Raw genomic sequence first — 22,404 nt, 5'->3', positions numbered from 1 at the left:
ATTACAAAGGAAACGGGTCCGAAAGCTTAAGAACGAGGTCTTTATAGTAAACGAAAACGAACACAATCACGAAATGGAAAAAAAAAAAATTGTTCGCGAAATAAAGTAGAAATGAAAATGCTTTTAAACAAAACAAAAATTAAGTGAAATTACAATTTAGGTTCATAAAAATAGCTACAATGAACAATAATTACAGCAAGTCTTTTGTTTTAGTCTTTCAGGCTCACTTTAAATGTTTTTATTTCGGTATTGCTGTATGTCCGGACAGAAGGAGGCAGGTCAAACAGTCGTCGAGTATGAGTGGGCCATGTTCCATGTCACCATTGTTGAGGTGCTCTAGCCCAATTCCCAATTCCCAAACCCGATGGCGGACACCAGCGATGGGGGATGCTGTCAAGCAAAGGAAGGTGTCCTTTCGAGCCAAATGCGCCTTTGGCGGGTCCCGAGGCAAAAATTCAGGCACCGAAGGCGCTTGGTGAGATCATGGAGAACGACTTTGGGACGACTTCAAGGAAATGCTGCTTCACCATCCGACGTCTCAAGAGGGCGAAGCAGCGCACCATCGCGGCATCGCCACCGCTTGGAAGTCATTCAAAGCCCTTCTCAATTCAAGATAGAGGTCGTGGAGTTCAAGTGAAAGTTTCCCAGGTAGTGTGAAAATTGCAGTAACTTAGTATTTGTACTCCGTTGCGCCACGGGACTGCAGCTGACTCAATGTGTTAACAAGAATTGAGGCACACGCACACACACACACACACACACACACACACACACACACACATACTCAAATTGAACGTTGGAAGTGTCATTATCGCCACACGTTTCAGTCCTTTTCATTTTGTTGTGCACGACAGCGCCGGAGATGAGGTCACTCTCCAGATCAAAATTAATACTTTTGAAAGCTTCGCAAGCTTTGTGTAGGCGCCTCCTTCTCATTTTAAGAAAACAAATAACTCAATAGGCCGGTACAATGAGTGTAAATCATTTTTTCCATTCGAAAACTAAATGCGCACCGGGCGGGTGGAGGTGGAAGTGGAGGGAAGTCGGAGTGGACAAGTGTTAAAGAAAGAGGATAATTTGGGCGACTTGGTTGCCATCACCAAGAACACACAATTAAATGTGCGCTCTCTCTCTCTGAGTGCCGCATGCTATCATTAACCCTAATCACAGCCGTTATCCGACCTGCCTGCACTCATGCTTGCCTGAGGCTGCCTTTTACAAGCAACAGTATAGCCACTGTTTGTATGCACGTTTGGTGTTGGGGAGCGACCGGTATTGAGCAACGGCGGGCTAATTAGGGGCTAAAGTGATGGGAGGTGGAGGGGAGTGACTATTGTATGTGTTGGAAAATGTTGAGAAATTGCCATGCGGGGGCATTTCTTTTTCTCTGACGAACGTCAATTGAGATTTCATTGAAAGGCGTGAGCAACCGCAAATTGGGATTTTCCTCGGGTCAAGTGGGCCAAAACGGAAGATCGGGGAACGGCATTGCCCGGAGTGAATTTGGCGCCCTCTGGTGGCAAATGTCAGACTAAAAATACGTTTTGTCGAACCACGTGACAACGTACCTCGACGGACGTAACGCATCTCTACGTTCTAACAGTAGTTAGTTGTAACCGTTTTCAATAAAATGGGCGCTAACTACGATGTATAATACAGTATGAACAGTAGATGGAACAACATGAACATGTGATACTAGAGAAACGTGTCCATTACAAATGCGTGCATATGAGGAACATTTTTTTTATAATACATGAAACAAACACGTGTAGCACTCCTATACTTCATCTCGTGACAACAGTTAGCTTGCACGGTCCATCGTAATGAAGACCTTTCCACTATTTTGTGGGGAAAATCTGGTCTTTATAATGACGTTTATGTGAGAAGAAAGGTTTTCGTTGTAAATCAAACTGGCAAATGGAAAATGAATGACGTGAAACCGGGACTTTTGAAATGTGAACATTATAGTGGTGAAATGGGGTACATTGAAACGACTGTATGTGTGTGTGTACACACACACACACGCGCGCGCACACACACACACTCTGATCAATCAGCAAGTCGATCAATGCCTTTCAGTGGCAAAAAAAAAAAAAGATCACACGCTCATACTTGCATGTGACAGCCAACAAGAGCGAGCCTGTGTGCAGTGAAGCATGCCCCCCCCAACACTCCAGTAATGTTATAGACCAAAACCAGCCGGTGAATTTGAATATGTTTGTGCATTTTCTGCACTTTCACTTTGAAATAATGACTTGTTTTTGTGTGATAAAAGCTTAAAAATCTGATTCATCATCTAATTGAAATGTAATCAATTATTAAAATAATCATTGCGAGCAGCTCTAAAATTTAAAAATGTTAAGACAATCTGTGATCGTTTAGGCCAATTTCAGTCATATATAATTGGTATCGGAACCAGCAGCCTAAAACCCTGATCAGAACACAGACTAAATGCCACAAGTCAACGTTGATACTACTTCTATGAATGATGATGGTAGTATCATATATTTTTTTGTACAGCCATGACATGTTTTGAAAAGAATGAGTATGTCAGGCACACAGGGAAAAACATGTATAGTCTAACTAAAAATGACATGCTCTCTCTCTCTCTCTCACTCTCTCATCTCTCTCTCTTTATCTCTCTCTCTCTCTCTCTCTCTCTCTATATATATACTGTATATTTTTTAATGCCATGATGTGTACTAAGACATGTCTGTAAACACAGATTGTTTTGTAGTACAGTCAGAGTAAAAATGACATGATGTATACACAGAAGGGCAAAAAAGACCAGTCTAAAATATATACGTGGAGGGGCGAGAGAGAGAGAGAGAGAGAGAGAGAGAGAGAGAGAGAGAGAGAGAGAGAGACACTCAAGATGTAGTACCACTGTCCTGCAGCAGAGGGCGACCTTTCCCCAACTGCTTAATGTTCAAAAGGTCCAAAAAGTGAGCACCTGCTGCGCAACATTCAGTCTGGACTCAGTCCTCCAACCGCTGCGCACATCCTACTGCATTTTGGTCCGGTCTGCTACGCCCTCCTTGAATTGCTCCATCCTGGCTCCGTCGACGACAGTGCGTCCTCTTCCGTCCTGGTCTAGTTTGATTCGTCATGAAGGGCAACCTCTGCTATATGATCTGGGTGAGCCATTGCACCGCCCGCCTCCATCTCGTCCTGTTCCGAGTGGCAAGCGCAACATGTAATAATCATCATTGATGGGGAGTAAAGAAGTACAAATACGTCATTACTGCGCTCAAGTGGATTTTGCAGGTAACTGTACTCGACTAGATTGATTGAGATCTTGGGTGTCTTATAAGGTGGGGAAAAAAAATGCAAGGATAATGATGTAATATGATAAGGACTTTTTTTTGTGACATCATCATCGATTTTTAGGATTCCACTCTACACACAAGCTACTGCTGCACTTAGCCTGCATCTTTCATTTCCTAAAACTCTTGAGGGTAAAACGTTCCTAAAACAAAAAGATGGAAGCCTACGAAAATTAAAGTTCTCAAAAAGATACGTGACCAATAAATGTCGGCGAATTCCAGTTGACGAATTAGAACATCCTTGGCAGCGACTGGGTTAAAAGCAACTTATTTGCGGTGTGTGCATGCGTACGTGTGTGTAGGTGTGTGTGTGCTGCGTCACACCTGCGTCCTCCTGGCACGATCTTGACAACAGCGAGTACGACTGCTGGCCTCTGGAGCGCCCCAACGACTCCAACATGATCAGTTGCGGAGGTGAGAGTCTTGATCACGTCCAGGGCTGGCGGTGGTAACGCTGCCGCCGGCGTGTCGGCACGCAGGTCTGGAGATGGCGTGGGTCCTGCGGCCTCCTGAAACGGTGAAGAGCGGCGAAGTGTTCAGCGTCGTCTACTCGGTCTCCGTCCATGACTCATTTTACAGCTGGGCCGTGGACAACCGCATCTTCCCTCACAGGTAATCCTGCACATGCAGTCACTGAGCGCAGGTATGTCCACATGTCTTTACAATAAACCCCTCCGATATGGTCCGAGCCCTGACGGGAATCATTTTAAAATCATTGGGGGTTGACTATACATGGATACGTGCTCAGTTCTATAGTGGACGCGCAAGACGCTCGGAGGTTCTGTGAGCATCACGAGTGTCCCGCCAACTGGAAAGACGCCGACGGTGAAAACTGCTGCATTCATCACGCCAACATCCACTCCTGTCCGCTGGCATACATGGTATATACACACACACACACACACACACACACACACACACACACACACACACACACAGACACACGCGCACACAGGTGGGCCAAGTGCTCCGCTGGCTCATACTTTTGTGCAGACTTCAGAGAGCATTTGCGGTCCGTGGATTCCTGACGACGGAAAGATCTTCACACACACCATCTCCACTTCGGGCAAGATGACGCAGACCAACTGGAGTGCCAAGGTAAGGCCGAGCGACGGGGGGTGGGGTGCGGCCAAGTGAAGGCGTGTCCCCGTCTCTCAGGTGGTTCTCCTCCACGTGGGCTTGACGTCACTCATCGCTCACATCAGAGTGGGCCGCATGCAGGTGGCGCTGGAGGCCAAGAGTACCGTGCTACCCTCCGCAGGTACGACACGCACGCCGCCACAGTCACGTCAAGGCGTAAACACCTACGGCACGTTTCAGTCTGCGGCGACGGAGAGTGCCAGGAGGCAGAGATTTGCTCCACCTGTCCGGCCGATTGCGGCGAATGCCCCATGACCCCGTCCACCAAACTGGCCATCGGGCTGCCGCTGAGCCTGCTGTGCCTCTGCTTCGTCCTGACCGCCATGGTGAGGAGTCGCCCCGCGCCACCATGCGCCGCCGTGCGATTCTGAGCGCGTCTACTGTGTGTTTAGTGGCTGAGGTACCAGAAGCAGAAGCTGCTGTGGGATGAGAGCTGGATCATCGATTTTGACCTCATCAAGCAAGGTCCAGTGATCCACCAGCACATATTTGCGATTTCCTTTGAAGCAGGAAGTAGACATCACGTGTCTTTGGCACCACAGATCAGCACGCGCGCGTGACCATGGGCAGTTTGATGAGTGTGGCCGCGGCCCACAGCGACAGCAACACCAGCTGCGTGACGGCGTTTACTTCCTGCGGGGGACAAGCAGGAAGCAAGAAGACGACCTTCACCTGCACGGGGATCTAGTAGGCTCAGCCATTTGACCTTTCACCTCTCCCCGGGCACAGAGGCGAACTGACGCTGTTGCCTTACAGTGACGGCAGGACGGTGGCCATCAAGAAAATTCCCAGCAAGTCTTTCTCTCTGTCCAAGAGCATCAGACAGGAAGTCAAGCAAGTTAGGTAAGACGTCACAAGATGGAGACGCTTACTCCCTCAACGCAAGATTTTTAGATATCTAAATACAGAATAGATGAAATGAAAAATACTTTTGGAACACGACATTTTTATCAAGCCATAAAACCAAAGCGGGATGGTCAAGGAAGACGCTACGAAGAGAGGAAGTGAGCGAGAATAAGGGGGAGTGGGGACATTTTGAGAGGCTACATATGAAATCAAAGTATTGTTGTACACGGTTGTGTTTTTGTATGGCCGGGTGGAGGCCGGCTGGGTCTCACTAGCTTCAAAGCTGAAATGTATTTTCTGTGCGTGACAGCTCATGTGCATTTTGATTGGCTGTTACATCCGCGGCGTCGTGAAACATTGATTGGGCACTCATGGAAACGAGCTGCCGATCCCCACACATGAACAGCGCGACAGCCATCGTGTTGGGGGCACGTGGAGGGCTCAGCTTGAGTCCCACTAACGTTGTCAAGATGTAGCGATCCCAAACAGAGCCTCCGCCGTGTGTCCAGGGAGTTGGACCACCCCAATCTGTGCAAGTTCGTCGGCGGCTGCGTCCAAGTGCCGGGTGTCGCCATAGTGACCGAGTACTGTCCCAAGGGGAGCCTCAACGACGTCCTTCTCAACGAAGAGATCCCACTCAACTGGGGCTTCAGGTAAGCTCGCCAGGGCGTGCTTTGGCGGCGAGGCGGCCATGACATCGGCACCTCCTAGGTTTTCCTTCGCCACGGACATCGCCCGAGGGATGGCGTACCTACACCAGCATCGCATCTGTCATGGCCGCCTCAAGTCTCTCAACTGTGTGCTGGACGACCGCTGGGTGTGCAAGATCACTGGTGAGCCCCGCCCGACACGCGGATTGAACTCCACCCACCTTTGACCGGTGCGCCACCCCCCGTTGTCCCGGCAGATTACGGGCTCCGGGTGTATCGCCGCGGGGAAGGGGCGGAGCCTCTCTCCACCTATCAGCAGAGAGTCCAGGAAGTGTACATGGCTCCCGAGTTTCAAAACGGCGACGTGGAGCCGACGCTGGCTGGAGACGTCTTCAGGTGACCGCATACACATGAGCACAGCACACAAAGACAGTTTTTGTCAATTTTTTTTGGAAGACGCACTGCACAGTAACGAGTGTGTGAGCGTGTGTGTCTGCGTATGATTGTAGTTTTTCTATAATCCTGTTGGAGATCGCCACACGCAGTGACCCCGTACCCGTAAGTGTGCAAACTGTATATCGTGTGTATGTGTGTATATGTATATGCATAGAGAGCTAAACAAAGTAACATTGTATAGAAGTGATTTTAAAGATTCTGATGAGTCTATAAATTACTAAATGGTTTGGGTCCTGCATACATTAAGAAAATGCAAATTGAATCTAAACCCAGTAGGGCTCTGTGATCTCCAGATTTGGGTCAATTAGTGGAGCCCGAGGTATTGAAGCAAACATGGTGAAGGGGCATTTAGCTGTTATGTTGCACCCAAATGGAAGTGATGTCAGCCTTAAGTATAAATGCTTTTAAATCCAAGTTAAAAACGACATTTTTTTTCCCTCTCCCCGTTCCTTTGATTACGTTCTTTTAAGCCTTTTTAAAATCAATTTCACAATTTTACCAATTTCAGAAAGGTACTTTTTTTGGTGTTGAAATCTTTTGGCCATAAATGTGCTTAAATGTCGTCAATGTATGTTCTTTTGGTCATTTCAATATGCTACTTTTGTAGTCTTTGCTTTGCAAATGTCTTCAGTTGTTCTGTTTTTTAATGCTTTTCTATGTGCTTTTAGTTGTGTGAAGCACATTGAGTTGCTTTGTGTATGACATGTGCTATACACTTCATAAATAAAGTTGCCTTACCTTGACATTTAGAGCAGACCCCTCCGCCCCCCACCAAAAAAAAAAAATTGGGGACCAATAAGGTGAAATTGGATGATTTCCCTCAACATGGTTGATTATCTCTATCAACATAGTGGGTGGGAATCCCTTCAGTAAAAAGTGCCCCGCCCACTTCTGCGCAGGTGGACGAGTCCAGTCTGGAATGTTCTTGCTGTCCGCCCCTGCCCGAGCTCATCTCCAGCAAAGCCGACAACACCTGCCCGTGCCCTGCCGACTACGTGGAGGTGAGCCGGCTAAGTGACGTGACACTCGCGTTGGGGGCGCTAACCGAGTCTTCGATGACGCAGCTCATCCGCCGATGCGGCGCTCACAATCCCGCCCAGCGACCCACTTTCGAACAAATCCGGAAGTTTGTCTACCGCATCAACCCCGTCAAAGTCAGCCCGGTGGACATGATGATGAATCTGGTAAGACGCCATTCACCCTAAAGCATGCGCGCGCACTCACGCAAAGGCATGCACTGTGTTCCAGATGGAGAAATACAGCAAACATCTGGAAGTCCTGGTGGCCGAACGAACTCAAGATCTGATGCATGAGAAGCAGAAGACTGACAGACTACTCTACAGTACGAAGCAAACACACACAGGCAACACAAAAACACACACACAGGTCAGGTTATCTGCTGTGTGTGCGCGCGCGTGTGTAGGCATGCTTCCTCGCCAGGTGGCTGACGACCTTCGCCAAGGGAAGACGTCAGAGGCTCAGAGCTACGTCAGCGCCACCGTCTTCTTCAGGTTGGACGGACACAAAGTAAGCGCGTATGGATGACTGGCAGGTGAGCTGGCTGACTGTGGAAGTGTGTGTGTGTGTGTGTGTGTGTGTGTGTGTGTGTGTGTGTGTGTGTGTGTGTGTGTGTGTGTGTGTGTGTGTGTGTGTGTGTGTGTGTGAAAAGTGACATCGTAGGCTTCACGCAGCTGTCCAGCAGCAGTACTCCATACCAAGTGGTGGACTTCCTCAACAAGCTCTACACCACCTTCGACGACATCATTGACAACTACGACGTCTACAAGGTGGAAACCATTGGAGACGCCTGTGAGCCACGCATGCCAACACGCACACGTGAAGTCGTCCGGGGGTTTGCAAACTTTTGGGGTCCTGGGAGCCCTTACATGGGAAACATGTTCCCGAAAGTGGGGAAGAATAATTGGTCCTTTTAGTAGGTTTGTACTGTTAACAAATGATACGACGTTATATATTTGGAATTATTTTGCAGACTCAGAAGTCATTGATCACGAGAGCAAATTCAGCGTTGGACAAAACGAATATTAAACAACTAATAATATAAAGGAGGCAAATCACACGATTTTACCAACCAACAGGCACACAACAAACTACTGTACATTACTGAACATAAAAGCAATGAAGGGGAAGGATTTTTATGGAAACGCATGACAATATTCTCCAGATTCCAAAGTCATAACAGGTTGTGTAAAGCAGAGCTGTGGCTACTTCAGGAGGTCCCTGATTTTTTTTTTATTTTATTTTTTTTTTTACATATGAACAATCTATATGATAAAAGTTTCACCATTGCAGTAAAAACAGTAAAATATGTTAGGTTGAAAAGAAAACTGCCTTTATTTTATATCAAAAACATTTGTTTTGTGAAGTCGAGAAATATTGTTTTTTTTTTTTAAATGAGACCATTTATGTTAAGTGAAATCCAGAATCTTATATTCAAACAATTACTTATGCTGCATCAAAAAAAGTGATTTGTTTTAGTTAAAAACTTACCGGTAATCCTTAACCATAACTGTTAAAAATGCACTTTCAATAAAGTATTTGGAAGTTGTCCTTTTTATAAAGTAACTAATAATGTAACTTGTAATCTAACGTAATGGCTTTTAAAATCAACTCATCAGTCACGTAACTAAGTTAAGTTTAAAAATCAAGTCAGCAGGAAAGTAACTAAGTAAGTAAGTTTTTCAAGGTAACTGTGACCATTCTGCTTCCCAAGTAACGGCTGGTGGCCCCCCGGGTTCACCGGACCCCGTTTGAGAATCGTCGCTGTCGACGAGCCGGCACACGTAAAACACGCCCATGTGTTTTTAGACATGGTGGTGTCGGGTGTCCCCCGAGAGAACGGCATCCTTCACGCCTCCGAGATCGCCAGCATGGCGTTGGACCTGGTGGACGTGTGCCGCACTTTTCGGATCCCCCACAAGCCCAACATGCAGCTGCAGATCCGCGCCGGGATCCACTCGGGTACGCTCGCACCGGGAGTACTAACTCCAGCTACTATATCACGTCTTTTGTTTCTGTATCTCCATTAATTTCAAAACATCGCTTTTTTTAAACGATATTTTGAGACCCCAATTAAAACAATGAAAATTCCAAAGCTCTTGAATCTTAGCGTCCGCAATAAGTGTGTGTTTACGTTTACGGTCAGGCCCAGTGGTGGCAGGCGTGGTCGGGACTAAGATGCCTCGCTACTGTCTGTTTGGCGACACGGTAAACACGGCTTCTCGTATGGAGTCCACCAGCCTGGGTATTGTATCCGTGCCCACGACGTGTCTGCCCTGTGCCCTCGCCGAGCGTAACCAAGCGCCTTGTGTCATGGTTACCGTTGTGTTGCGTGTCACGCAGCACTGAAGATCCAGTGCAGCGCCAGTGTCTTTTACCTGCTGGAGGAGATCGGCGGCTACGTGCTGGTTTGCCGAGGAACGCTGCAGGTCAAGGTCAGTGGTGCCGGCTCCGCTCGGATCCCGATGGCCGCTGATGACGAGTGTCTCCTTGTCAGGGGAAGGGTGACATGGTGACGTATTGGCTGGACGGGAAGACCTCTAAGGAATTGGAGAGCAAGAGCGTCCCTGCAGAGATGGCCAAAGAGCGAGAACTGGGGTCGTCCCTGCCAGGCCAGCTCGATGTGAGGGACCTTTGAACCACGGCCCCCCTGACGGCAACATATGGAAAAGTGTTAACTAAATACAGTACAGTTGTGCCATTGTGATGAATAGTCTCAGTTGCAGACGCACTTTTAACGATTTATTGAACAGGACAAACAGCATCATATGTATGCCGGGGATAAAAAAATAAATACATCATTCGTGTATCAGGTTTTCATTTCACTCAATTACCAAAGACCGTTTACACCGCAGATGCAAAGCAGCTTTTTAATTATACGTACGTGTGCCTGTGTGTTGAGAACCACTCTTGTCAAGGGGACGTACTGGCCACTCTGAAGAGCACTCATTCATTCTATTAAGCATTTCCACATCTGAGACGGATGTGCACGTACGCATTTCAAAGGACTCTTAAGCTTGGCAGCGTGCGTGCGTGTGTGTGTGTGTGTGTGTGTCTGTTTCGTCTTTTAATTACAGAATACATCAGAGGACACAAGCAAATAATGAAGCCACATGCAGCGTTTCCATGGTTGCTTTCTCCACCATGTCATCTGTCTTCCTGTTGACTACAACTTTTTTTTTCCCTCCAATATAGTTCCATTAAATCAAGTAGTTTATATTCCGATATTTAATAGCGATTTTTTTAATTAATACAATTAAAGGTAATTTTTGTTTTGGGGATTTTCGGTTTCCAGTTGAAAAAAAAAAAAAGGAAATAAAGGTGTTGATAAGAACCAAGCACCTGTCAATCATGGGGCAAAGTCTTGGTCCTCTTTTCCAGCAGCCAATGAGCTGCGACCCTGCCGGCGTAGATGACGTATGACCATGACAGTAGCACAACGGCAAAGAAAACCTGACAAAAACACAAAAAAGCAAACGTTTGAGCAACAAGAGGATTCTGTTTATTCCATTAAAAGCGCACGGCTGCAAAAGTGCCACTTGTAAAAGATTTAAAACGACGTCTATGTTTCCTACTTATGGAGAGTCATTGGCGTGTTTGTGTTAACTAAACCATAAATGCGTGCCGAACATAAATATTAATTGATTATATTAAAACCTAACAATGCTGCAATTTGTTCAAAATCCACATGGTGTGTTATGAATACAAAATCAATAGGCTAGCTGCTAGCTCCACAGGAACCGAACCATTTGGCGTTACTTAAACGAGCGTGAAGTTTACCGCCGAATAAATCCTGTCCAGAGTTCGTCTGCTGACCATCACCATGTTGTCACTTTTAGAAAGTTTATTATCTGCATCTCTTCAAAGGCGTTTTCCCCTCTTTTCTTTGAATAACACCGAAACTGGAATTTTAAATGAGTTGCTATGCAGGAACGTCACGCCGCGTTCTTCTTTGCAGTTTTGGTGGGGTGGCGCGCAGCCACAGCGCCACTCTGTGTTCAGACCTAAAATTACATTTTGATCCAATAAAAAAGGTAAACAATACTTTTTCAGTACAAATACTGCGTTACTACACCGAAGTAGAAATTCCAGGAACTTATACTATATTTGAGTATTTATTTTTCTGACAACTTTTTACAACGTATGATACTGTCTGTAGTGAGTCTCTGTGTAGCAACGACAAACAGTAGAGCGCAAAGGTCAAGTTTAAAGTTCATCCGGTGATGAGTGTGTGCCTGTCACGGAGTACACAATATGATCAATGTGTGTGTTTGTGTGTGTGTTTTGAAGATTTTTGTGTGAGTGGTCGCCATGGCCACGCTCGGACCGACGGCGCTGCTTCGCTGCCTGCTGTTGTCGGCCATCTTGGCGCTGGTTCTTTTCCTCACCTCTGTGTGGCTCCGTAAGTCACTTCACTCACCAGCTTTCACTGTGACTTGTCAACCCACACGCCCTCCCTGTTGACCTTTGGTAGGCGCTTTTAATGCTCTCCGCAGCTCAGGGTGGCATTGGAGACTGTGGCCCTGGACACTTGCCATGCCAGACGCATAGAACAACGGTAAAAATAAACCAAGGTTGTATTTGGAAATTTTTTTTTTCCCTGGTGTAAAGTCCTTTTCTCTCAGCCTCAGCCTCCATTGGTGGAGCCTGACGGAGCACCACCCTTCATTAAGGAGTGCCCCGGCCAGTCGTTTCAAGTGTGGCGTCTGCTGCGCTTTTTGACGTCCAGTGTCTCAGTTGCCGACGATGTCCTCCTGGAACCGTACCTGCAGAGCTGGGATCAACTGATCATGTATGCTTAATACATGAGGCCCGGCGGGATCGCAATCTGAGCGCGCTCTCTTCTGTCAACAGTTTCATGGAGTCTCTCGGACCCGTGGTCTCGTTCTTCTCTCAGAAGGTCAACGAGAAGATGGATCTGATCCGACAGCTGGCTCGCACACATGGACCGAAGGGAGGGGTGAGAGGGGCAGAAGATGTGCGACCTCAAGCGGCTTTGTGACCAAATGTGCAGTGTGTGTGGTTCTGCAACAAGTTTTCATCAGTTGCCAACCGTCTGCAACTCATTTGTTTGCAGTAAAGTAGGGGCTTGATTAGTTTGCTGTCCAAACAAGATGTACACGGTAGCAGATTCTCGCATTAACCATTTGGCAGCCTAAACAGTTTGCAAAGTGTTGTGTCAGGGGCTTCACCCATTTGTATGCATTCTTTATTTAAAAACGTCTAACCCGAAAAAAACAAGAGTAATTTCAATGGCTAACACTGTAGTTCAGGTGTACGGCGGGCCTTAAAGGGCTGCCTATGCTCCCTCTGCAGGCATACCGCTCAGTGCGCTCCATGGTGGAGGCGGAGCTACAAGCGGGCGTGGTGGACTTTTCCCGCCGCACCGATTCGGGTTGCCGGACGCTGCTGCGTTTGCATCGATCGCTGCTTTGGCTCGCCATGACGCTGGACGGCCTGACACACGAGCCCGACCAGCAAGGGCGCCTCAAGACACCCGGCGAGCTCAGCAGGTATGGCCACACCCCTTACTGTACTTGGTTGATGCTGTACTTCATGTATCTGTACTTGAGTAATTCAGAGTCTGTACATTTTTAGTCAGTACTACTTTCACCAGTCTTTTTTTGACGCGGGGATCTACCTGAGTGTGAGCACTTTTGCCACGTGTGCCGCACAGGGACGCCTACCAGGTGGCGCTGGCCCCGCACCACTCGTGGGTGCTCCGGCAGGCCGCAGAGCTGGTCTTCCTCGCTCTCCCGGAACGGGAGTATTTCCTGCGACTGGTGTGCGCCCAGAGCCAGCACGAGGCGGAACCTGTCCTGCGCATTCTGATCCGCGCTCTACAGAGGGTCCACGGTGTGACCCAGCGCATCCTGGAGCAGCACGCCATGCTGGACCTGCCCTGAAGGCGCCCCCGATCTTACAAAGGGACGAAGCGTCGCTCCGGATGGATGAAGAAAGTCATTTATTGATTTTTAAATGGACATGCAGACAGGAAACATTCACATGTACAACTGATTAACAATCAATAGCACATAAACATCCCTCGTTCGTCTTGATTTGACTGTTAGCATTGACAGCATAACAAGCTGGTTGGTTAACTTTTTCCCCATCAATCTTTGGTCGACAAGCCTGGGTCACTTGTAAAAGTTATTTATGGAAATCCGATGCAACCAATTTACAGTAATCCCCTGCATATTCGCCGTTCACCATTCAGAAATTCACCTATGACACATTAGGAACGTGTGTCATCATTGCATGTTGGCTGATCTAAATCTGCCAAAATTAGTTTGTGATTTTTGCTCAACTGAGATCAAATGATCTTTGAGATATTTATTTTTCAAGGTATTGCAAAATGAGTTTGAGATTACATTCAGTTATTTTACCATCATAGTTTGTGGCACATTTAAGGTCTGAACTATTAAAATGAGCAACTATAAACATTTTTGAGGGGAGTGCATGAATTAGGCTACTTGCTATTCACGAATAGCAGGGGATTAATGCATCATGTGTATCACAGAAACTAAATCAATAAAATATGACGCCATGTGCACTAGAAACTCGATGCGGGAGCTCTTTGAACATGCATATATTGACAAAAAAAATGTTAGCCACACAATGAACATGCTAATAATGTTAGCCGAGTTACACCACATGCTAATAAACCCATGATGCCAGCTTTGATAGTGCTGCTATACTACTAAACAAAGAGCGTTAGCGGCGGTCGGGGAACATGCTATCTAATAAACTTTGCTAATGACAATGTTGGTGGGGAAATAGTTAAAAACAGCCAAAAGCACTAAGCTCGTAGTGTGTGCTGGCTTGTAGGCTTCGAAGACACCAGTTAGCGTCACATTTTGACTACTGACTACTGAATATCGAAGAAAATGGGCTACTCACAAAGAGTTATGGATATTAGACTTTCAGGCGCAATTTCAAGATGAACCTAAAATGCACTATAAGCTTGCCAGAGACTGAAAAAAATTTTTTGGAAAGCATAAAAATGCATCAAAATATGTAACAAATACACGTTACAATTAGATTCTTGCACAATAAATGCGAGTTGTGCATCATGTAAAAAAAAAAGAATAAAGAATACAAATGATGGCCATTTAACTTTTAACTGCATCCTCATCGTTTTTTGCCCTCTTTAGCCCATGTTCTCTTTCAGAAGTTGTTTTTTGCCTGGCGTTTTGTAAAAAAAAACTGATCCAAGGACGTTTGCTTTTGTCGGCTTTTAACAATCCTTCGAAAATGCCCAAGGCAAAAATCAGCAGAGTGAGCGATCGCCCGACTGGTGAACACTTTTTCTGGGTGACTCACATCTACGTAAAACTATCGGAACACCTCATGGCCCGAGGGGCTAATGATGAGGACGCTGCCAAAACACACATCTATCTATTCTATACACATTGACAAATCCGGAAGAAGTCCCTCTCAGCCAATGGGATGCCAGGAAGATGCTCGGTAATAGCCAATGGCAGAGCAGCTATAAAAATGTTGCATTCAGGAAACTCGGAGCTGCAAGTTGCAAGCATGCTGTACTGTATTTTTAACTTTCGTATCTTGAAATTTCTTTCGTAACAAGAGGCAATATATTCCTGCTGAGACGTTTCGAAACTTGAAAATTTCGTATGAAGAGACGTTCGTAAGTAGAGGTACCACTGTATGCCTTTCTGTGACTCTTCCAGTATCTCTGTAGCCCTGTTTCAGTGATCACAGTTCATTGTTCTACATATTGCTGTCTTGCTGCAATGCGGATTTTTAAGCAATCATTTTGTGTCGCGGCGCATTTTAGTGTCATCCTAAAAAAGTCAGCTAAAAAGCTCAAAAACCCAAACTTTTTGCGAGTAGTGTAGGTCAGTCAATCCTATTGAGAGATGAACTTAACGCTTTGGCACTTAAGAATTTCAATGCACACAATGGAACACAATCAAAAGTAAAAATGGCATGAAATGAATTCATGAGTTTGCTAATTAAGTTTGATGTCGTTCGCCGACTCCGCCCACTCAGTCTTTGACGTGGATGTCGCTGGTGGTGAGCAGGCACTCGGATTCATTCCTTCGATAACGCGAAAGTGTCAAATTTTAACTGGTCGCTTTAAAGGGATGATGATTGGTCACCGTATTGTCCCTCTGGGGGAGGGGCCAATTGCGAGTCACAATACTGTTGACCGCTAGGTTTGCCCTTTTCCCATCCATGCTAAGGAAGTTATCTCTTAACCGCCTCCTGGAGGCTGGGAGGTGAAATACATACCCGAATTGAACGATCACAAAATGACATCAAATCGATCAGAGGACATTACTCACATCCGCCATCTTGGCTGTCCAACCAAGGATGTTATGAAACGAATTTTGACCTCATCGAAATGAAAATGGCAGCCGCCGCCTCTTCTCCGTCTGTCTTGCCATCACTGCAGGTAGCGGTAAACTTTGAAGCAGTGGTTTCCTGAGTCGGCCACCACCACGTGTCCGTCATGGGTCAGGGCCAAGCCCTGCGGCCCATACAGGGGGTCGGCTGACGTGTTGATGTAGGACAGGAAAGAACCGCTGCCGTCAAAGACCTGCACGGTTCGGACAGGAAGACAGTCAGGACCTTTTAGTTTTACTATAGTGACAACCAGGGAGGTTTGGTTGTATTTTTTTTTTTTTTTTAACAAGTGAAACAGCACACCTGTATCCGACTGTTGCCCCAGTCGGCTACGATGATGTTCCCATTGGTGTCCACAGCCACGCCGGTGGGGGCGTTGAATTGTCCGTTGCCTTCGCCATTGGAGCCGAATTTGAGAAGCAGCTCTCCATCAGGCGTGAACACCTGACAGGAAACGAAAGTGAGGTCAGGTGCACGGTCTCCATGAGTGTAGGTGTAAATAGCTCGTACATAGGGAAGCATCACCATATCACACAGTTTTATGAGTAAACCGAGATGATGTCGGATAGACTCGGGCTGTAGGAGAAACCAGTTCTCTTTGAAACTTCAGGGCACAAGTCCTGAATCTTAAGACGAATGTCTATGACAGACGAAAGCGGCAGAAAAACCAAGTCTTAAATCTTTGATGAGGCAAAGCCTGCTTGCTACCTTGACGGAGTGGTTGTGGAAGTCAGTCACGATGATCTCGTTGTTCTTGTTGACAGCGGCGAAGTGCGGACCTTGGGGACACAAGCCAAAAAGAGGTTAATTCACCGAAGTCGGTCACGTGATCCGGCCAGCGCACCTTACCTGCAAACTGCTTGTCGCCATTCCCGCGACTCCCGAACTTGGTGACGAGCTTTCCGCTCAGCTGGAAGATGAAAACCGTGCACGCTTTGTTGTCCACCACAATCACGTGACCCTCGTGGTCCACCGAAACGCCCTTGGGTCCCATCAGCCTGCCCGATCCCAGCTTGGCCTGTCCACCCGCATTAGCGTGACAACCTTAGCATGAGGACGTTAGCGAGCCCAACGCGAATGGAAAGTTGCGTGAGCAAATATTTCATATCTGTGCGCTCCAGCTTACGGTCCAAGTACTAGTGCGCATCAACGATAATGTCTTGCTAGGCTATCGGCTAAATGTGCACTTCCATCAACACGCAAGACTGACACCCACCTTGAACTTGCCATCGCTGGAGAAGATGCTGACCCACTTGTTATCGTAGTCGGCGATGATAATGTCACCGCTGGCGTGCACCGCCACCCCCGTGGGCCGCTGCAGTTGCCCCGGCGACCGTCCGCGTACTCCGAACCGACTTTTGAATTCCCCCTGGCTGGAGAACACCTGAAACAGTGGAAACAAGAATACAACAGTGAGCTCAATGATTTTGTGTCTATATTGTGTTTGCGATTTCATATGTGAGCATTATTTTTTCATGGTCAAGGTTACACTGTATCAGATATCAGATTTATTATAAAGAAATGTTTAGGTTTTAACCCTTTCAGGGACAGCGGTTACTACAGTGGACAGCTTATCATGTTATCAAGTTACAGGATGCATGAAAGGGTTAAAGATTAAGCTCCCCCACCCCCAAAAAAAAAAGAAAATGAACATGCGTTAATATGGCTTCAATTACAGTTGTGACCTGACTAAACACTTGGACTGACAATCTTTTAAGCGCTCACGACAGTAACTTCGCGAGTGTGGTGTCACCTGCACACACTGGTTGTTGCTGTCAGCGATCAGGATGTTGCCGCTGGCAGCTGCGGCGACCCCTTGAAGGTTGGTGAACTCTCCTTTGTTCCGCCCCTTGGTTCCGATCCGAAAGATGAGGTCGTCCTCGATGGGGTTCTGGGTTTTGCGACGCGGCGTTCCCAGGGCGCTGCTAGCCCTCTTGGAGCCCTTCTTCTTCTGGCCGGGAGATTTTCCCCGCCTCTTGGCGCCCTCCGAGGAGCCCGTGGACGGCGTGGCGTTGGCCGCGGAGTTGGAGGGCGTGGTGGTGGAAGGCGACACCTGGCGGGGAGGGTGCAGATTAAGATTTGACAAATAACGTGAACCCAAGAGTGAATTGGGTTTCTCGCTTAGTCGTGCCTGTCTTCATTTGTAGAGTCAAAACCGGTCCGATGAGTATAACTTTGACGAAACACACTCAACCTTCCCTCGTGTTTTTTCGCCCACCTGTGACGTGCCAACATTCAGCTTGAAGGGACTTCCTTTAATGTGTTGGTCGTACAGACGCAGCGCCAGTGAAAAGTCGCCCTCTTTGGGCAGCACGTAGACAAACTCGTACGTTCCATTCTTGTGGTCCACGATCTCGCCGTCCACGATGCTGCCGTCGGGCGTGAACACCTGCGGGAAGAAAACGACAAAGGCGAGGTCAGCAAGCCTCGCCCACACCTTAATTTGGCGGCCACGTGCACCACCTCAGCTGACAAGATAGCATTTCCGCTCTTGCAAGCCCCTCCGGATTTGTCTCTGGTTACTATGGTGACAGAGGAAGGGAGTCCCACGATGCATTGTTCCAGGCCGGCGCCCATCGCCTCGCTTTGGCTCGCGACAGCACTGAGGAAGAGGACGATGTAGATAAAAATCAGTCACGCTTGCGGCGAGAATTTGAGCCTCATTCCTCCTGACAGATTTTTCCCTTTTGACTTTTCTGTGAAGTTTTCGCTTCAAGTTGGGAGCCTCTTACCTGGTGGTCACGATGGTGCCCAGGTTGTGGATCCACTTGCGCAGGCCGTCCGTTTCCAGGACCAGGTCCAGCTGGTCGTTCTCCTCCGGCTGGCACGACAGACCTCGTCTGGCCAATTCCTCCAACTTCCCCTTGAGGTCCAGCTCCACTTCCAAGCTACCAGCGCACGCCTCCGTCGCCAAGACTTCCTCTGTACGGGTGCAGGCAGACGACACAGCGTCCTCTCCCTGCTGGAGGCTCTCCAGCTGAGACTGTAGCACCTGGGGTCAACACAGGACAACATAAGCTCACGGGGGCCCCCCAGTTTCAGAACCACTTCACTGCGTGGTTACCCAAAATGCTTTGTTTCATTTCATTCACCTTGTGCTTGAGGCCAAAGGTGACCTCCAGCTCCATGAGAAGAACGCTCTTCCTTACGTCCAGCTGCTTGTGAAGGTCCTCGAAGCTGGACAGGATGTCCTCCTCGATGGCCGCCCTCTGATTGGTCAGCTGCTGGACCATCTCTCCCACCACTACGGCTGCGGCCGAAATCTGCGGTAGTCTGGAGAGCACAAAGCCGTCTGGTGACTCCAGAAGTCCTTTCAAAGTGGCCAGGCCGCAGAGTTGGGATCAAGTCACACTTGCAAGTCTCCAGTCATTTTGTCTTGGGCAAGTCGGGTCACCTTATTGATGCAGTTTTACGTGCGGTATCTATTGTGGACGCGTAAGAACGTATCGGATCAACGTCAGCTGGTAGAACTCCCAAGTTAGTGTGGCAAAACTCAAACGAATTCGGCCAAGTCCCCACTAAATTTCAAGTCAGTCGAGTTCTTATTTTAATTCAAAGCAGGGACATGCGGCCAGGGGAGGCGGAGCCTCACCTGCATGTTAAGAGTAAAAATAAATAAAATAGTTGCATCAACTTTAGTTCTCTGTTTTATTCAGTTTCTTTTTAAATCCAATAAAATCCATGATTTCATCGTTAAAATAGCTGAATTCGCATAGTTCCTGTTCAAATACGTGGATGAGAGAGGAAGTGTGGCAAAAAAAAAAACAGCCTCACCTCAGAGTGGGCAATCACCCTGAAAAAGCAAGACAAGTAGAGCGCAACAGCAACATCTATTGGTAAAATGACAGTAGCAGTACAGAAGAGGTCCATTGGCCTGTCCTGTCCCTATAAAATCCCCAATATCATGTCTTCAGACTCTTTTAAGATGCATTTTGATTTTCTGTAGTCAGATTAATGCAAATAATATTTGTGTGTTGCATATTTAGCCACACATTAGCCACTTTCCAATGAGTGTCTGTATTCACAATTTTTTAATGGCATCTTTATATACAGCATCATATACACGACGCAAAAAATAAAAGTTTCTTTCAAAAAAAAAAAAAAAAGGGACACACTATTTTAAGGGAAAGTTTTGTAAAGCCAAAGTCAAGAAAAAAAAAACAGCCTCACCTCAGAGTGGGCAATCACCCTGAAAAAGCAAGACAAGTAGAGCGCAACAGCAACATCTATTGGTAAAATGACAGTAGCAGTACAGAAGAGGTCCATTGGCCTGTCCTGTCCCTATAAAATCCCCAATATCATGTCTTCAGACTCTTTTAAGATGCATTTTGATTTTCTGTAGTCAGATTAATGCAAATAATATTTGTGTGTTGCATATTTAGCCACACATTAGCCACTTTCCAATGAGTGTCTGTATTCACAATTTTTTAATGGCATCTTTATATACAGCATCATATACACGACGCAAAAAAAAAAAGTTTCTTTCAAAAAAAAAAAAAAAGGACACACTATGTTTAAGGGAAGATTTGTCAAGTCCAAGTCAAGTCAAGTCTGGTTCATTCTAAGTCAGTCTTCTAATTTTTAGCCAACCCAGTCTCAAATTTGACAACTTAAGTCAACTTAAGTCCAAGGCACAATGACTCTAATCACTATCCCCTTTCACCTGTCATGAGCCGCCCTCATCTCCGCCTCCAAGGTGCGCCGGTGCTGCTCCAAGGCCTCGCCTAAAGGCACCCTGTGGTGCTCACTGTGCTCAGGCACGCACTCGCCGCACAGTGCACGCGTGCACGTGCAACAGTAATCGGAGACCTGCGGATGACACAGGGTCAAGGATGGCGACGGCGTGGGCGCGAATCACGTGGCTACGCGGCCACCTCACCTTGCCGCCATGTTGCGGGCAGGTATCCTTAGTGGGCGGAGCCTCAAGCACGGTGCACTCCTCGCTGCTGCTGTCTGGAGAATGTTGATGCGCCGCCATCGGCTGTAGTGGCGGGATGGTTGAGGGACGTCTCCGCTGCGATGCCGTCCGCGCCGCCCTCAGTCCATGAGGGTGTCAGAGCCGAGCCAAGGCATAAGCGAACTAAGCCGTCAAAGAGTCAAACAGACGACATTGCGCTCAGTTCACTTGGCGTCCTGTGGACGACAAGTAGAAGTAGACGGTTACGTCGAAAACGCCCCCCCGCCGCAAGAAGAGTTAAGTAGGTCACACTCGTGTCTTCAGAGTGAGGGTGATGCTGTGGTTGCCATGGAGACCAAAATTGGAGCCTTTGATCCTAAAATCTACACATAATCTGCATACTGCATGTCTAGTCGAGCACACGTTCATTTGCAGTGGCACCTTGACATGCAAATTCAATTTCTTCAGTGACCCTGGTCATAACTCAAATGACTTGGATCTCAAATCATCTCTGTTCATTTAAATAAATGGAAATTACATGAATCCCTTCCGAGGAGGAGCATAATGCAGTCATGCAGAAACAAATGAAAATTTCACAACTGCTGAGCAAATCAATAAATGGTAGTAATATTAATTGAACTCCGCAGAGGATAAAGAAGATATGACTGAGCGTATTGTTATATTGACAGTCTACACATGCCACTGCACTATTTGTGGTCAATTATCAGTTGCTTAAAGGGTTATAACACAGCCACAAAGATAGTAGATTTGTTAACTCATCTGATGCATTTTCCATTCTTTCTTAGCGTTAAGATAGTGAACTCTCCTGAGGCAATAAACAGAACACAACATGTAATTCTCTTAAACTGGGAGTGACATTAAACAGCCTGAAACCCCCTTTTTTAATTTTTTTTAGAACATTTGTAACCATATCTCAATTTTTTGTTCTTAAGCCAAAGCATAAAAATCAGCCAAACAACAGCGCTCATCACGAAAAATGTATTGCTACGTACTGTATCTCTAGGTACTGTTCTGTCTACCTACCACTGGTTTATTGAGTTTTGGAAGCATAGTTGATGGTATGTTTATTGGTTTAAACTGTTGATATAGGTTAAGTATAAAAATTTCACAATTCGCGGCAGAGCTTGGTCCCTACCCCCTGCTAGTGGTGGGCATTTACTATATGGAATCATCTTTTCTTTAATATTGAAAAGTGACATTCAATATAGTTTGCATTTAAGGATGTGACAGTAACCATGTCATTCCTGTGGCATAGCTGCTGTCACTGTTAGCACTCGGGATGCTAACTTCATGCGCGCACACAGGCCGGATGTCGCACACGGACAAGCTACAGATGCTACTGTCTCCTCCCTCCATCATCATCTCTCCATCTTCACTCCTTCACCCAGCATCTCATCACTACGTAAGGGCCATAAAAAAAGTGGGAGGGTAGAAACTCACCAGGTTCCAGTGCGACGGACGCATGGCCGAGCAGCATGTGTGTGTTTTCCAGCCTCAAGCCATCCTTTTCTGCCTCCGTGTGTGTGTGTGTGAGTGCGTGCGTGTGTGTGTGTGTGAGGAGGGGTGAGGAGGAGGATGCCACCATCATCATCATCATGGCAACACCAGCAGCAGCAGAAGCAGACGGAGGCGGGGGGAAGGGCGTCCAATCGGCCTCAATGTAACGTCCACCAATCAGGAA

General features: G+C 47.0%; 3 protein-coding genes and 1 long non-coding RNA gene across 6 annotated transcripts; 2 read left to right on the top strand and 2 right to left on the bottom strand.

Annotated features, from left to right (window-relative positions):
• Nucleotides 1-2,680: 2,680 nt before the first annotated feature.
• On the bottom strand, nucleotides 2,681-11,403 carry LOC109506965 (uncharacterized). Its single transcript, XR_002166384.1, has 6 exons — nucleotides 11,216-11,403; nucleotides 10,778-10,888; nucleotides 9,814-10,085; nucleotides 6,184-6,352; nucleotides 3,651-3,835; nucleotides 2,681-3,171 (listed from the first exon to the last, which is right to left on the bottom strand). It is a non-coding gene; the product is annotated as an uncharacterized LOC109506965 (long non-coding RNA).
• On the top strand, nucleotides 3,054-10,857 carry LOC109506964 (atrial natriuretic peptide receptor 1). Its single transcript, XM_019856031.1, has 24 exons — nucleotides 3,054-3,138; nucleotides 3,629-3,740; nucleotides 3,806-3,938; nucleotides 4,075-4,207; nucleotides 4,320-4,424; nucleotides 4,485-4,587; nucleotides 4,647-4,792; nucleotides 4,859-4,931; nucleotides 5,009-5,153; nucleotides 5,223-5,309; nucleotides 5,822-5,965; nucleotides 6,024-6,145; nucleotides 6,220-6,358; nucleotides 6,472-6,520; nucleotides 7,318-7,419; nucleotides 7,483-7,602; nucleotides 7,667-7,760; nucleotides 7,842-7,929; nucleotides 8,088-8,227; nucleotides 9,245-9,397; nucleotides 9,582-9,680; nucleotides 9,779-9,870; nucleotides 9,933-10,078; nucleotides 10,778-10,857. The coding sequence occupies exons 1-23, from the start codon at nucleotides 3,109-3,111 to the stop codon at nucleotides 10,071-10,073; spliced, it is 2,550 nt and encodes an 849-aa protein (XP_019711590.1). The 5' UTR covers nucleotides 3,054-3,108; the 3' UTR covers nucleotides 10,074-10,078; nucleotides 10,778-10,857.
• A 231-nt stretch (nucleotides 11,404-11,634) lies between the features above and the next one.
• Nucleotides 11,635-13,494, top strand: LOC109506925 (ceramide-1-phosphate transfer protein-like). Of its 2 annotated transcripts, none has more exons than XM_019855974.1 (6): nucleotides 11,635-11,837; nucleotides 11,932-11,993; nucleotides 12,061-12,227; nucleotides 12,290-12,413; nucleotides 12,752-12,948; nucleotides 13,113-13,494. In XM_019855974.1, the coding sequence occupies exons 1-6, from the start codon at nucleotides 11,747-11,749 to the stop codon at nucleotides 13,339-13,341; spliced, it is 870 nt and encodes a 289-aa protein (XP_019711533.1). In that variant the 5' UTR covers nucleotides 11,635-11,746; the 3' UTR covers nucleotides 13,342-13,494. The 2 variants fall into 2 exon arrangements, with proteins under 2 accessions (XP_019711533.1, XP_019711534.1); XM_019855975.1 differs by having other exon boundaries at nucleotides 11,637-11,837; nucleotides 12,290-12,395.
• Nucleotides 13,495-14,953: 1,459 nt separating this feature from the next.
• trim2b (tripartite motif containing 2b) lies at nucleotides 14,954-22,340 on the bottom strand. Of its 2 annotated transcripts, none has more exons than XM_019856158.1 (13): nucleotides 22,164-22,340; nucleotides 20,685-20,938; nucleotides 20,469-20,614; nucleotides 18,898-19,078; nucleotides 18,538-18,797; nucleotides 18,269-18,407; nucleotides 18,024-18,194; nucleotides 17,559-17,858; nucleotides 17,022-17,189; nucleotides 16,655-16,823; nucleotides 16,514-16,584; nucleotides 16,109-16,249; nucleotides 14,954-15,998 (listed from the first exon to the last, which is right to left on the bottom strand). In XM_019856158.1, exons 2-13 carry the CDS (start codon nucleotides 20,781-20,783, stop codon nucleotides 15,846-15,848), a joined length of 1,998 nt encoding a protein of 665 aa, XP_019711717.1. In that variant the 5' UTR covers nucleotides 20,784-20,938; nucleotides 22,164-22,340; the 3' UTR covers nucleotides 14,954-15,845. The 2 variants fall into 2 exon arrangements, with proteins under 2 accessions (XP_019711717.1, XP_019711716.1); XM_019856157.1 differs by having other exon boundaries at nucleotides 20,685-20,885.
• Nucleotides 22,341-22,404: the final 64 nt, after the last annotated feature.

Source organism: Hippocampus comes, unplaced genomic scaffold (genome assembly GCF_001891065.2).
Source record: "Hippocampus comes isolate QL1 unplaced genomic scaffold, H_comes_QL1_v1.1 scaffold246, whole genome shotgun sequence".
NCBI lineage: Eukaryota > Metazoa > Chordata > Actinopteri > Syngnathiformes > Syngnathidae > Hippocampus > Hippocampus comes.
This window is presented reverse-complemented; position numbering and strand designations above follow the sequence as displayed.

Bases quoted from the DNA above. Each gene is read 5' to 3' on its own strand.
- LOC109506925 (XM_019855974.1), top strand. From the start codon at position 11,747: ATGGCCACGCTCGGACCGACGGCGCTGCTTCGCTGCCTGCTGTTGTCG. The intron at 11,994-12,060 runs GTAAAAATAAAC...CTTTTCTCTCAG, and splicing joins GCCAGACGCATAGAACAACG to CCTCAGCCTCCATTGGTGGA. The intron at 12,414-12,751 runs GTGCGACCTCAA...CTCCCTCTGCAG, and splicing joins GGGTGAGAGGGGCAGAAGAT to GCATACCGCTCAGTGCGCTC.
- LOC109506964 (XM_019856031.1), top strand. From the start codon at position 3,109: ATGAAGGGCAACCTCTGCTATATGATCTGG. The intron at 3,939-4,074 runs GTAATCCTGCAC...ATACGTGCTCAG, and splicing joins AACCGCATCTTCCCTCACAG to TTCTATAGTGGACGCGCAAG. The intron at 5,310-5,821 runs GTAAGACGTCAC...CCGTGTGTCCAG, and splicing joins CAGGAAGTCAAGCAAGTTAG to GGAGTTGGACCACCCCAATC.
- trim2b (XM_019856158.1), bottom strand. From the start codon at position 20,783: ATGGCGGCGCATCAACATTCTCCAGACAGCAGCAGCGAGGAGTGCACC. The intron at 20,615-20,684 runs GTGAGGTGGCCG...TGTCATCCGCAG, and splicing joins GCCCGCAACATGGCGGCAAG to GTCTCCGATTACTGTTGCAC. The intron at 18,195-18,268 runs GTGGTGCACGTG...TTCTTCCCGCAG, and splicing joins ATGCTATCTTGTCAGCTGAG to GTGTTCACGCCCGACGGCAG.